This window comes from Mobula hypostoma, chromosome 6, assembly GCF_963921235.1.
Source record: "Mobula hypostoma chromosome 6, sMobHyp1.1, whole genome shotgun sequence".
NCBI lineage: Eukaryota > Metazoa > Chordata > Chondrichthyes > Myliobatiformes > Myliobatidae > Mobula > Mobula hypostoma.
This window is the reverse complement of record NC_086102.1, coordinates 104,823,385-104,838,355: the sequence shown is the minus strand read 5'-3', so window position 1 is coordinate 104,838,355 and position 14,971 is coordinate 104,823,385. Positions and strand designations below refer to the sequence as shown.

Sequence of the window (14,971 nt, the reverse complement as noted above, 5' to 3'; positions counted from 1 at the left end):
TGGAAATCTGATGGTGGAGGGGAAGAAGCTGTTCCTGAATTGTTGAATGTGTGTCTTCAGACTCCTGTACCTCCTTCTGGATGGTAGAAATGAGAAGAGGGCATGCCCTGGGCGATGGGGGTCCTCAATGATGGATGCTGCCCTTCTGAGGCAATCTCTTTTGAAGGTGTCTCCGATGCTGAGAGGCTAGTGTCCATGATGGCACTGGCTGAGTTTACAACTTCCTGCAGCTTTTCCCGATCCTGTGCAGTGGCCCCTCCATATCAGACAGTGATGCAACCAGTTAGAATGCTCTTCATGACACATCTATAGAAATTTGCCACTCTTTTTGCTGATGTATCAAGACTCCTCAAATTCCTAATGAAATATAGCCACTAACTTTTCCTCCCTCTGTTCACTCTTCTTCCATTCTCCTCTCTGGCTTCCATCTTACCTCTTCTCTTCTCCTCACTTGTCTATCACCTTCCTCCTTTTTTTCCCATTGTCCACTCTCCTCTCCCATCAGATCCCTTCTTCCCCAGTCCTTTACCTTTTCCATCAATCATCTCCCAGCTTCTCATTTCACCTGCCCCTCCCCCACTTGCCCAACCACCTGGCTTCACCTATCATCTTCTAGCTTGCACCCCTTCCCTTCCCTTCCCCTCACCTACTTATTCTGGCTTCTTGCCCCTTCTTTCCAGTTCTGATGAAGAATCTCAGCTGTTTATTCCCCTCCACAGATACTGCCCAACTTGCTGAATTCCTCCAGCATTTTGTATGTGTTACTTCCTATATGCAGTGCTGATCTGTGAGAGTGGCAGAGATTGGAAAGGTCAGAAATCGTAATGTGTGCTTTGGCTTGACTGAGTAAAGGGGCCTGTTCTTGTATTGAGTGGGTCTTTTGATCAGCTAATCTGTGACAACGGGAATTATCAGGGCAATGTAGAAAATAGTATGAATTGGATTGACATCATTTGGGTGGGAAGGGTCTAATTGGCTTATAGCAGTATTGAGATCCATAAACGCATATTTGCTCTTTAAAATGTAACTGCCCCAGTAACCTATTAGCAATTGTGAACTCAAAGGTATGCAGCCTTATCTGGAAATTGGCACAGGCTCATTACTACTCAATTAAACACACCATTTGGCAGTTTGGTCCAAAGGCAAGTGAGCTATCAATAAGTACAAGAACTTGAGGCCTTTCTTCCTGCTAATAGACGCCTTTGTTTAATCAAGGCTGATGCACAACATTCAACCAATGTGAAAAATAAGTCAAATTGTGCAAATAATAATGGGAAAATAAATCATACCGAGAGCACGAGTTACAGAGTCCTTGAAAGTGATTCTGTAGATTGTGGAGTTGTGGTGAGTTAACAATACTGGTTCAGGAGCCAGAAGCTTGGTAGTTGGAGAATAATAACTGTTTCTGATCCTGGTGGTGTGAGACCTGATGCTCTTGTGCCTCCTTATGGATGGCATTAGCAAGAAGAGAGGTGGCCTCGATGTTAGAAGTCCTTGTTGATGGATACTGCTTTCTTGTGGCAGTGCAATTTGTAGATGCGCTGAATGGTGAAGGGTTAGGGAACCATAATGGCGATCTGACAATGATGGGATTTTTCAGAGGGAACTTCTCAGTGTGCATCAAAATCAAAGTAGTCAAAGTAAATTTATTATCAAAGTACACATGTGTTACTATACAAAACTGACTGGCAGGAGGCAAAGAGTGGAAATAAAGGGGAGCTTTTCTGGTTGGCTGTCAGTGACTAGTGGTGTTCCATAGGGATAGAAGGAAAAAATAGGTAGACTTTTTTCTAAACGGAGAGGAAATACAAAAATCCGAGGTGCAAAGGGACTTTAGGGTCCCCGTACAGGACTCCCTAAGAGTTAGCTTGCAGGTTGAGTCCGTTGTGAGGAAGGCAAATGTAATGTTAGCATTCATTTCAAGGGGACTAAAATATAAAAGCAAGAATGTGATACTGAGGTTTTATGAGGTACTTGTGAGGCCTCACTTGGAGTATTGTGAGCAGTTTTAATGGAGGTCATTGATAACGGATTCTGCTTTCTTGTTGCAGTTCTCCTTGCAGAGGTACTCAATGGTGGGGAGGGATTTTCCTGTGATCGACTGGAGCACTTTGTGTCAACTTTTCTCTTCCTGGTGTTTCCATACCAGGCTACAATGTAACTTGTCAGGATATGGCATTCATTTTATACTCCCTGGCTCTTGACCCTACCCACCAAAGGGAAGCTTCCGTCCATCCACACTGTCTATACCAGAATGCAAGACAAGCTTTTCACTCTATCGTGGTACATGTGACAAGACCAATACCAATATAAGCTTCAAGCTTGAAATGCCTTGATTCTATCCCCCTTAAAACTTCCTCTAATCCTGCTAGATTACCCTACCTGCTCCACACTATTCACGTCACAGAAGTCCCTCATCTCTGGAATCACATGATTAAGTCTCTTCTGCACCTTCTCTAAAACTTTTATTTATTTGGCAGATTGGTACAGAAACTGGTAAATTGGTTTATTATTGTCACATGTGCCAAGGTACAGTGAAGAAAAACTTTGTTTTGCATGCCATCCATACAGGTCATTTGATTACAAGACTACATTGAATTAGTACAAGGAAAAACAATAACAAATTGCAGAATAAAGTATATTGCCATGCTGACGTGTATTGTGAGGTCAAGAGTCCATCTTATCATACAAAAGGTCATTTCAATAGTCTTACAACTTTGGGATAGAATCTGTCCTTGTGCTCGTCCCTGGCGATATGTGCTCCTGCCTGATGGACGAGAGTGAAGAGAGGATGCTCAGGATGGATTCAGAGTGGAGGGAAGGGATGGGGCAGGAGATAGCAGATGTCACCTTCCTATCAGCTGACTTGCTGAGTTGGTGTGCAGCTCCAGATTCTAGTATCTGCCGTCCCCTGTGTCTCCACAAACAACTGTAGACTAGGTGGAGGGAAGGATACAGGGGTTGTGGTGGTATCAGGGAACTTGGCCCCATCTAATAATTCTCTTCTGTCTTATTCCAGCGTTGCAAAGATAAGCTGAATGCCCTTGCAATCTCGGTGATGAACCAGTGGCCTGGCGTGAGGCTGCGAGTGACCGAAGGTTGGGATGAAGATGGTCACCATTCTGTGCAGTCCTTGCACTATGAGGGACGGGCAGTGGACATCACCACCTCAGACAGAGACCGTTCCAAGTATGGGATGCTGGCGCGGCTGGCGGTCGAGGCAGGCTTTGACTGGGTCTACTATGAATCAAAGGCTCACATTCATTGTTCAGTCAAATCAGGTAAAAGATTCCACTCAATTTACATAGTGGCAAGCTTTTCTGAATCACAACCTATAATTAGTCAAGTTATTTATTTATCACAAGTGAAATGTGTCATTTACACTAACAACCGTGGTAACACAACACAATGGTGAGCAAGTGTCTCCACACATTCTGGCGATCACTATGTTTGGTAGAACAACACAAGCTACAACAACACAACAACACAACAACAACAGCAAAACAAGCCTCCCACTTACACACACAGGCAGAATTAGAACCTTTCTGTGAAAAATATCTGTTAGCATACAGAACGGTACAACACAGGAACAGGGTCTTTGGCACATGAGGTTCTGCCTGCATATGGTCCTGACGCCTCCTTTCTCTGCATATTCTTGCGTCTATCCAAGAGATTCTTAAAAACCTCTATTGTGTCTGTCTCCACCACCATCTCTGTCAGTGCATTCCAGGCACCCACAGCACACTGTGTTCAAACGAACCTGTCCCTCACATTACTAGAGATCGTTGACGATGGACGTTGCCTTCCTGGGGAAGTGCCACCTGTATATACTACTGATGGTGGCAGCAATGTGCCTCAGATGTATTGGGCGGAGCTCATTCCTCTCTGCAGCTTGTTACATTCCTGCGCATTTGAATTACCCTACCAGACCATGATACAACCAGTTAGTACATCTAGAACATAGAACAGTACAGGCCATTCAGCCCACAATGTTGTGCCAATCTATATAAACCTACTCCACGATCAATCTACCCTTCTCTCCTACACAGCCCATAGTCCTCCATTTTTCTTACATCTATGTGCCCATCTAACAGCCTTTTAAATGTCTCTAATGTATCAGCCACTAGCACAGGGGGTCCCAACCTTCTTTATGCCATGGACCAATACCATTTAGCAAGAGATCCATTGACCCCAGGTTAGGAACCCCCTGCTCTAGCACAATTGTCAGCAGTGCAACCCAGGAACCCACCTCTCTGTGTAAACCCACCCCTGACATCTCCCCTAAACTCACCTTCACTCACATTAAATGATGTCCTCTGGAATTGGCCATTGCCACCCTGGGAATAAAGGTGCCGGCTGGAAATTTGCTGGGGTGTTCGGTGGAAAGCCAAACCTCCTTAATCTCCTAACAAAGTAAAGATACTGGTGCCTGTTCCTTGTGATTGCATTTCTGTTCCGGACCCAGCACAAGTCGTCCAATATGTTAGCCCCAGGATTTTAATACTGCTGATTCTCTCCCCTGCCATCATATGAGATGGTGCAGGAGAACATAGAACATAGAAAACCTACAGCACAATACAGGCCCTTCAGCCCACAATGCTGTGCCAAACATGCACTTACTTTAGAAATAACTTACCCATAGCCACCTATTTTCTAAGTTCCATGTACCTATCCAGGTTGAGAGATGTATGAGGGGTGTGGGGGGGGGGGGGAAGGATGTCTAAAGTAAGTGTTTTACACAGGTGGTGGTGGGTATGTGGAGTGCCCTGCCAGAGATGGTAATAGAAGCAAATACATTAGACACTCTTGAATAGACACATGGATGAAAGGCTTAAGGTTTATATGGGAGAGATTGATCTTAGGGTAAGTTAACATTGTGGGCTGTAGGCCAGCACTGTGCTATACTGTTCTATGTTCTGTGTCCTGGTTCCTTGCGGATAATAAACAAATCTACCACCTATACACAAGGGGATAATTTACACAACTTTGAGATGTGGGTAGAAACCAGAGCACCCAGATAAAATCAATGCAGCCGCAGGGGTATTGTGCAAGTTTCTTTGGAAGCGTTATCTGACGTTAGCATTGAGCCTGGCTCACTGAAAACAGTGTGGCCACAGCTCTACTAGCAGTACCACTGTGCCAACCCTATGGACACAAGGACTCATATTCTGTAAATATAAACAAGAACTGATGACCCTTGTGGTATTCACAGTGATTGTTATTCACTGTAACACATACTAGAACTGTCATCCCTGTACAGGCAGAGGCAGGAATCGAACCTGGTTGGGTTGTAAAACAATTGTGCTAACCACTATACTACTATGCCACCTAACAAGTTAGAGAAAGAGTGATAAATAATGGATAAATAAGGCAAAGTGGCCATTCTGTACAGATAGGATAGGTTCTAGATTAGTAAAGGCATCCAGGGTTATAGGGAGAAGCCAGGAGAATGGGGTTGAGAGGGAAAATAAATCAGCTATGATCGGATAACAGAGCAGACTCAATGGGCCAAGTGCCTGATTCTGCTCCTATGTCTTACGGTCTTATATTTTGATAGAAGGTATTGAAGGAGGGAGAAGCCCTGGCCTGTGCTACATGCCTGTTACATTATACCATGCTCATGGAGAAGGACTTGGTAGGTAGATGATTGATGGCAGAAAAGGCTTCTTCAAAACAGGGAGGGAATATGTTACCTGAAGTTCTAGACCACTTCCTTCAAAATGCAGAAAGGAGAAGGGAATTTGTGCCTGAAAAAGCCTCGTTGGAGCTGGTGGAAGTTGCAAAGGAGTTGTTGAACATGTTGTACTGTGCATATGAAGTGTGGTGTGGTGGGTGGTGAGGACCTCGCTTTCTGATTCTGTGCAGTAGGAGAGAGGCTGAGAGCAGAGGAAAGGGAAATAGACGAGACGCACTTAAGGATTCTCGCAATCGAGCCGAGTTGCTCAGTGAGAGACTGATGCGGGGCCGGCTGCCTTCAATGGAGAATGTACTGATTTTGAGGCAGGGAGTGTCAGGGAGTTTGCCTGACATGTACTGTTGTCATGGTATCCCTATTTGCTCTGAACTTAAGCAAACAGAATATCAGGGAATTATTCACTGGGTAAACTTTGGTCATGATCCCTTATAAGGTTAAAAGCAATATAGTAAATGGGCATGGCAGGCATGAATGGAGAGTTAGAGACACTGAGGGAGAGGGATAAGGGATGCCGGGAAACCGTCTTAAAGAGGTAAAGGCAATAGGACAGAGAATGTACAGCTCAGTACAGCTCAGGACAGTCTCTTCGGCCCACAATGTTGTGCCAACCTTTTATCTTACTCTGTAATCAATCTATTGCTTCCTCTCCCACAGCCCTCCATTTCCTTTCATCCATATGCTCATCTACAAGTCTCTTATATGTCCCTAACACATCTGCCTCTACAACCACCCCTGGACGTACATTCAGGTGTTAAGTCAAACTAATTAAACCATTGATTTCTAATTAATCTAATCTCTCTTCCTTGCACATTGATCACAAACCTTCCTTCTAGGCATATTCATGTGTGTATCTAAGAGCCTCTTAAATACTCCTATCCCATTTGTCTCAGCCACCACTCCTGGCAGCCACCATTCTCTGTGTAAAAAATACGTGCCCCGTTTATCTCCTTTGTACTTTCCCCCTCTCGCCTCAAATATGTACCTGCCCTCTGGTACTAACATTTCAATCCTGGAAAAAAGCTACTGGCTGTCTAGTTTATTTCTGCCTTGCATGATTTTATAAACTTCTGTAAAATGTCTTCTCAGCCTCCATCATGCTAGATAGAACAGTCCCAGCTTGTCCAAGCTCTCCTCAAAGCACATCCCCCAAACCATGCAGCATCCTGGTAAACATCCTCTGCACTCTGCACCATCTCCAAAGCCTCCACATCCTTCCTATAATGAGGTGACCAGAACTAAATACTCTAAATGTGACCTATCCAAAGTTTTATAAAGTTGCAACATAACTTCTTCTCTCTTAAACTTAATGTCTCCACTAATGAAGGCAAGCATTCCATATGGCTTCTTTACTGCCATATCAACCTGTGCAGCCACTTTTAGGGAGCCATAGACCTGGACTCCATTCATCAGTACTGTTAGGATTCTGCCATTAAAAAGAATGTTAGATTTCCCAAAGTGCAGCAGGTCACGCCTGCCCGCATTAAACTTCATCTGCCACTTCCTTGTCTATATCTACAAGTAATCTATATCCTGCTGTATCCTTTGTCAGTCTTCCATGCAATCTTTGAAGAGATGGAAGAAAAGAAAATGAGGGATCAAAAACTCAAGTGATTTTGCAGATGTTGGAAATCCAGAGCAACACATACGAAATGATGGAGGAACTCAGCGGGTCAGGCAGCATCTATGTAGACGAGTAAACTGTCCAAGTTTCTGGCCAAGAAGCATTCTCCTGATGAAGGTCTTGGCCCAAAGCATCGACTGCTTATTCCTCTCCTGTAGATGCTGCCTGACCTGCCGAATTCCTCCAGCATTTTGAGACAGTGATGGAAACAGGAGAGTGATGAAGGTTGTTATTAGAAAGAATAGGTGTGGGAAGGTGGATAGAGGCAAACAGTAAGAGGGAGAATCAGGTCTTGAGAGAGGCTGAGAGGTAGAGGGAGAAGGAGAAAGAAGGAGCAGAGAACAGGACAGAGAAAGATGAGGGGAGAGAAAGAGAAGAGAATGAGCTGATAGTTATTGTATGAGAGAAAGATACAAGGAGATTGACGTGTAGATGAAGTGTTGTGGGGGATGGATGACTTCTGAAAAGACAGAAGGAAGGTAGACATACAGGAAAACAAGCTGTTTTTCATCCGGAACTGTTTCTGATTACCTTATCTCACAAATTCTATTCAGTCTGTTAGTTTCATGATTGCCCTGTTTTGCTCCCGCTGTTCTTTCTTATACAAACTATTGAAAGAAGAAGGACAAGTTCAAAACTTGCATAAGATGGTCAGCAAATATGAAAGTCTCAGGTTAACCCTTTGCAGGGAACTCATTGATTGCTGAGCTCTTGACATTAAGAACAATGTTGACAACTCAGAGAGAGAGAGAGAGAGAGAGAGAGAGAGATGGAATGTAAAGGAGAGAGTGGGATAGGTAATAAAAGAGAGGGCAAGGAAGAGAGAGAGAGAGAGAAAGAGAGAAGGGTGGAGGGAAAAGGAGAGAGAGAAAATTAATGAGTGTATTTCAAAATCACAAAACCATTTCACTGACAGTGGGTTTGGTAACCAATATGTTTTAAGATTATTGACAGTGGGTGGTTGCTAAGGTGAAGTTTTGTTATGCCGAGTGCTAGCCTTTGTACAACACTACCTGAAAGGGTGTGGGAAAGATCTCAACCTGTTGCAAAGAATGGGGCGAACCCAAACGCAAGACTCTGACTCGGAGATTGAGTTAGGATGGAGAGTGGCTGGAGCTGAACGGCAAACAGGAGGGTGAACAGGAAGGCAGGAGGCAGGCAGAACTTATCTTGACACGGAGAGTTGCTGGCGCTGAACGGCAAACGGGAGACAGGCAGCAGGCAAAACCTATCTTGACACGGAGAGACAGAGTTACACAAGTAAACCTCGGTACTGAAGTAAAACTTAGAATCCTTATCTTGACACGGAGAGATGAAGTTACCCAGGTAAACCTCGGTACTGAAGTAAAACTTAGAATACACAATCCTAAGCGGCCGGGAGCATTAATTACCATACTGGCTAAACAATGTTCTGGCAACGAGTGGATGCAAAGCTGGGGTTTTTATGCTGCAGGTCTTGATGAGAACCAGGTGTACCGCCATCAAAGGGAATTAGGAGAAAATGGGGAATTAACGGTCGGGACCGTGACACAACCAGAAATGTTCAAAAGCAGAATTAAATAATTAATTGAAAAGGGCAATCAAACTGCAGGGCAATCTGGAGGCAGAGAGAAGCCTGGAGAGGGGCAAGTTTGACTAATTACCCTTGCACCAACACATGCTGAATGGCATCCTGTGAAGTTTCTTTATTTACTGAGTGTCCTTCTTACAGTCTTTTCTCTCACTCCTAGTTAACTTGCTACACCCTCGGGCTTGTGCTATGCCTTTCTTCACCCCTTTTTGCTACTGTTACTGTTTCCCTCCTCTCCCATCTTTTACTTTAAACCATCTGCCTCCTTCACTTCCCTGACTCCAAGTCTCTCGCCTCGAACCAGGAATTTCCTCCAAGCCCCAGATAAAAGGTTAGCGCAACATTGTGGACTGACGGGCCTGTACTGTGCTGTACTGCTCTACCATTTTAAAGTGAACGGAGGAAAGTACAGGGGGGATGTCAGGGGTAAGTTTTATACAAAGAGAGTGGTGGGGGTGTGGAACGTGCTGCCGGGGTGATGGTAGACTTAGATACATTAGAGACATTTAGGAAACTCCTAGATAGGTACATGGTTGATAGCAAAGTGGAAGGTTATGTAGGAGGGAAAGATCAGATTGATTTTAGAAGAGGTAAAAGTTTGGCACAACATCATGGGTCAAGGGGACTGCACTGAGCTGTAATGTTCTATGTTCTATGTCTCCTTGCATGACTGTCTTCACACATTTACTGAATCAAGGCTGGAAGTTGATGCTAATCCCTCTTGATGTCTTCAATGTTTCCCCAGATCATTCCATGGCAGCCAAAACTGGCGGCTGCTTCCCTGGGAATTCGAGCATCCTGATGGAGAACGGCCGGAGGAAGAGGGTGTCCGAGCTGCAGCCTGGAGACCGGGTGCAGACCGTTGATCAAGACGGGCAGGTTGTTTTCAGCACCTTCGTGGCCTTCCTGGACCGGCAGCCTGAGGCAGTGAAGTTATTCCACGTGCTCGAGACTCAGGAGCCGCCTCGGAGGCTGCAGCTGACTGCAGCGCACCTGGTCTTCGTGGCGGACAACTTCACCTTGGACCTGGGCCGCTTCAGGCCCACCTTCGCCAGTGAGGTGAGGGCCGGACAGTACATGTACACGGTGGATGGCCCTGCGCAGGTGACGGGGGTCTCGCTGCGGGCGGATGTCGGTGCCTATGCCCCACTGACCCAGCACGGCACGCTTTTGGTGGACGGTGTGCTGGCCTCCTGCTTTGCCGCCATCGAGGGCCACAGCCTGGCACAGATGGCCTTTGCCCCGCTCCGCCTCTGCCATCGATTGGCATCCATCTTCGGCCAAGTTTGCCCTGCCATCAACCAGGAGGGCATTCATTGGTACTCACAGCTACTGCACCAGATCGGCAGGCTGGTCCTCAGCCCCAGTGACTTCCACCCCTGGGGCGTGGCACAAGGCTGAGGCCCGGCACCATGGGAGGGGGGGTGTCTCAGGCACGCGGGAGGCCCCGACCTATGCCCCCGCATCTCCTCCTCTCTCCTCCCAGCAGAGGGTAAGATCAGGTAAATTGCACTGCTTTGGGGGCATTGCCCTGTGTCTACAGCTTCCAGAATTCATGGATCTGAGATCTCCCTTCTCTGGAAGGAAAAAACACCTGCTCATGATCTCTGGAGTTAGACTTTGCTTTAGCGGCATTGAGAATGAAAGTTTACTTCATTGCGGCTGAGAAAAAGGAAACTCTCACCTTTGACGAAATTACCCTGGGCCCCTACTTGAGTCAAAGCCATCCGTATCTAAATGTTGCCTTCTTCAGAGCTGCGGATAATTGGACAAGGATGTTCAGACACAATCGCGGACTCAGATTCAAAGTAATGTGTTTTTCACTCACCTATCATTTTGCAGTTTCCTTTACAAATTGCTGCGTTCCACATTGAATGAAAATTGCTAGGTAAACAAGTCACGTTCTAGCTGTACTGCGGACAGTTTCACTAGTGTATCGACACAGATGTATGACTACGAAGATGTATATATCCTAAAATACCTCTCAGTGCGGGGAGAAGCATATACAGGGTTATCATCTCCGTACAGAGGCTAGACAAGGGACCATAGCTTGAGTCCCTGTTTGCTTTGCTGCTGAATCATGTTCATTAAAATCTTTCATCATCAGAGGCTGAAGACAACGCTGAGAACTGAAATAATATCAAATCATTAGTGATTGGTTTACATCAGAAGAGTCACAGCCAAATCCCTATGGAGATTAAAGGATTTATTCTTGGAGGTTTCCGTCTGACTTTTCCACCCTCAACATCCCTCTCAACTTGGACCCACTGTGCTCCTTTTTGCCTCTTAAGGAAGGACTTGCCCCATTCATAATCTCCATCTGTGTGGGTCAGATCAGACAATGAAGGTCCTGACCCCTTTCCTCTACATGTCACCCCTCCTGACAGAAAAGGGGAGATAAATCTTCTCAAGTCTAACCTCAGGACAAACCCAGAATGAGAACTGTAAAGGGGCTTTGGAATTTGACTCTTTAATTGACTATTTGACCAGGTAGACCCTCCAATAAACCCACCCTCTAGCCTGACAATACTTTAATCTCTGTCTTCCAAAATGTGCCCCCTCATCCCCCACGCACCCTACCTTCCCCCCTCAACTGGACTCACCTATCCTACCAGCTCGTACACCTCCACCTTTTAATTTAGCTTCTGTCTTCTTCTTTTCCAATCCTGATGAAGGGGTCTCAGCCCAAAACGTAGACTGTTTGTCCCCTCCATAGGTGCTGCCTGACTTGCTGAGATCCTCTAGCATTTTGAGTGTGTTGCTCACCTAACTTGTCGTCAACCATTGCACTGCAACAGGTTTCAACTGTCAGATTTGAGTTATCTGGAGGAAGGGATGGAAAGGCTCTCTTGCATAAAGTTTGGGCCCCTTATGTACTGGCATTGGAGCGATTCCAGAGGAGGTTCATGAGAATGATCCCAGGAATTAAAGGGTTAATGTTTGAGGAGCTCTGTATTCACTGGCATTTAGAAGAATAAAGGGAGCTCTCATTGAAACCTATGGAATATTGGAAGGCCTAGATAGAGTGGAGGTGAAGAGGATGTTTCCTATTATGGGGAGAGTGTAGGACCAAAGGGCTCAACCTCAGAATAGGAGGACATTCCTTTACAACAGAGAAGAGGAGGAATTTCTTTAGCCAGAGGTTGGTGAATCTGTGGAATTCATTGCCACAGATTATTTTGGAGGCCAAAACATTGGGTGTATATAAAGCAGAGGTTGATAGGTTCTTAATAGTAAGGGTGTCAAATTTTATGGGGAGAAGGCAGGTGAGTGGGGTTGAGAGAGATAATAAATCAGCCATGATAGGATGGCCTAATTCTTCTCCTACATCTTGTAGTCTTACAGTCTTATGGTAAGGGTTTCTAAACTGTGGAGGCAACACTTCAGAAACTTCCCTCAGCTGACTTTGAACATGTTGGGAAACTCAAGGTCCAATGGGAACTTATACACCCAAGTCATCAGGTTGCAGTACCCCATTTGAAGAACAGCATGACATTTGGAATGTTATGTATAAAAACAAGCTTGCAGATTGTACAGGAATGTTAAGTTTGAAATCCTTTGATCTCTCCAACTCCGCCCCAGTACTCACTCACGCAAGATTACTCTACTCCAGATTTCCTTAACCACCTCAGTTTGTTCATGGGTTTGCTTTGGATGGCAGGAAGGCCTTTTTTTGCCAGCTGCCTTTAGTGAATTTTTTTATTTATCTTCAAAAATATCTAAATACAGTTCCAATTCTTCAACCTGCAAACAGCAGTCTTATAAATCTTGAACAACACCAACAAAATGCTGGAGAAACTCAGAAGGTCAGGCAGCATCTATGGAGAGGAATAAACAGTCAACATTTTGGGTGAAGACCCTTCGTCAGGTTTGGGAATTAAGGGGGAAGAAGCCAGAATAAGAAGGTGGAGGGAAGGAGAGAGGAGTACAAGCTGCTGGGTGATAGGTGGGGGGAAAAGTACGAGGTTAGAGGAGGGGAGATGAAGTGAAAGGTTGGAAGGTGATAGGTGGAAGAGTTGAAGGGCTGAAGGAGGAATTGGCCTTCTTAGGAGAGGACTATGGACCTTTAGATCTAATCCAATGGTGGACTCTCTTCGCTCAGCCAACAACAACAAAGAAATTTCTGGCTCCTTGTTGGCTGCAAATCCACTGCTATATGTTGTATAAACATGGTGATGATGCAACCATAATAAAGGAGTTGGTCAGGAAATTTTTAGTATCCTGACAAGTTGCAAGTAGTCTTCCTGCAGAAATTCCTGCTGCCCTATTTCAGGCTGAATTTTCCTGGAAGTTGTCAGTTTATGGGGGATCTTCTGACAAGATGAATGAGTTGAGAAAGGGATCGATTGCTGGTGGGTTGATGATGTTCCTGTGATGTCACATAGGGGAGTGCCAATCCAATATGGCGGCCAAAGATGGCAGAGTGGAGCCTTGAGAGATGGAGAAACATCAGAAGAGGAGGGAGGCTTTGTAACTGTGGCAATGATGGAGATGTCAAGTGGAAGGAATGTCACTCTCTGTGAATCCTAAGTACTCTGAATTGGAGAAGGAGGCAATGTTGTCCCATTTCTTTTTCTTTCTACATCATGGAAACAAAGCTGTCTCCTCAACTCATTCTGGGCTATGTAAATTCTGAGCCAGCTCTATAGACTGGACAAAGAGATTCAAAAGAGGGGAGTGTTTCTCATTCATTACACCCAGTGCCGTGAAAACCCCTGGAACCCGACTCCATGTCACGTCTATCGGCACACCAAGCAACATTGGCAAACCACAGGACTGGAAGTCCAGCTGAATGCTTTGTATTTTGCGACTTGACGATACGCTGGATTCAACCTAGTTTAACTAATGATGTGACGATGTGCTAGACTGAACATGAGACTGAGCATGTGAGAAAGCGCATACGTGACTAATCATGTGACTGGGCACAGGACGATGACTGTGTGTAACTGTACACCTGACACTTCATGTGTAACATGGAAATGAACACGCAACTGAATATATACGTGTGAGCTCATGACCAAACACCAGACTGTATTACTCGTCACATGAGCCAGTACATAACTGGACACGAATACGTGCCTCAAAACTTGTTAGAAAATTTTATGCACACACGTACATGCACACACACATTTGGGTTTTAAATCTCCATTTACAGATATACCCCATTCAATGCTCAATTCTCCCCCTAAGTTAGTTGATTTTATTTGATTTTGGAAAGAAAATATATGTATATTTCCCGCAACTACAATTTAATGTGTAAATTTACACCCCAGGCCTTGTGTGTTACTTATGAGATTTATTTTTATACTTGTGAATTGTAATATAGAATTGTAAAAGTTGGCTGTCAATATGAATTTTATTATATTATATATTAAAATGCTATCAATCTGTAAAGTTTTAATTTAAAAGATTTTCAAGAATAGAGATATTTTTATCTTGACTTCTGATGTTATTCTGGAATCTCCTGTGACTAATCTTGCAATGTACTTTGTTTTCTTCTATTTAATGAATAAAATTAATATCTGATCACTGACCTGCTCTGTCATGTGCACTGTTTCATGAGAGTGAAGGGGATGTGGAGCCGTCTTGTCCGTGGTGGTCCAATTGTGGCATCTAACTAGCCAATGTAACAGACTCAAACTAACAGATCCAGTTACACTCAATGGCCACTTTATTAGTTACCTCCTGAATGTAATAAAGTGGCTACTGAGTGTATGTCCGTGGTCTTCCACTGCTGTAGCCCATCCACTTCACGGTTCTACATGTTGTGCGTTCAGAGATGCTACTGTGCACATCACTTTGTAACGTGGTTATTTGAGTTACTGTCGCTTTCCTGTCAGCTTGAACCAGTCTGGCCATTCTCCTTTGACCTCTCTCATTAACAAGGTGTTTTTACCCACAGAAATGCCACTTACTGGATGATTTTTTAAAATTTTTCGCACCATTCTCTGTAAACTCTACAGACTGTTGTGTGTGAAAGTCCCAGGAGATCAGCAATTTCTGAGATATCCAAACCATCCTATCTGGCACCAACAATCATTCCACAATCAAAGTCACTGCAATCACATTTCTTCCCCATTCTGAT

General features: G+C 44.7%; 1 protein-coding gene across 1 annotated transcript in view; it reads left to right on the top strand.

The window, feature by feature from the left end:
- The window catches only part of LOC134348257 (indian hedgehog protein-like), a 59,709-nt gene extending 45,217 nt beyond the window's left edge, over nt 1–14,492 (top strand). Inside the window, exons 2-3 of the mRNA XM_063051360.1 lie at nt 3,020–3,281; nt 9,632–14,492. Of these exons, the coding sequence (XP_062907430.1) occupies nt 3,020–3,281; nt 9,632–10,287 (918 nt within the window). The 3' untranslated portion in view covers nt 10,288–14,492. The remainder of the gene's footprint in view (nt 1–3,019; nt 3,282–9,631) is intronic.
- Nucleotides 14,493–14,971: the final 479 nt, after the last annotated feature.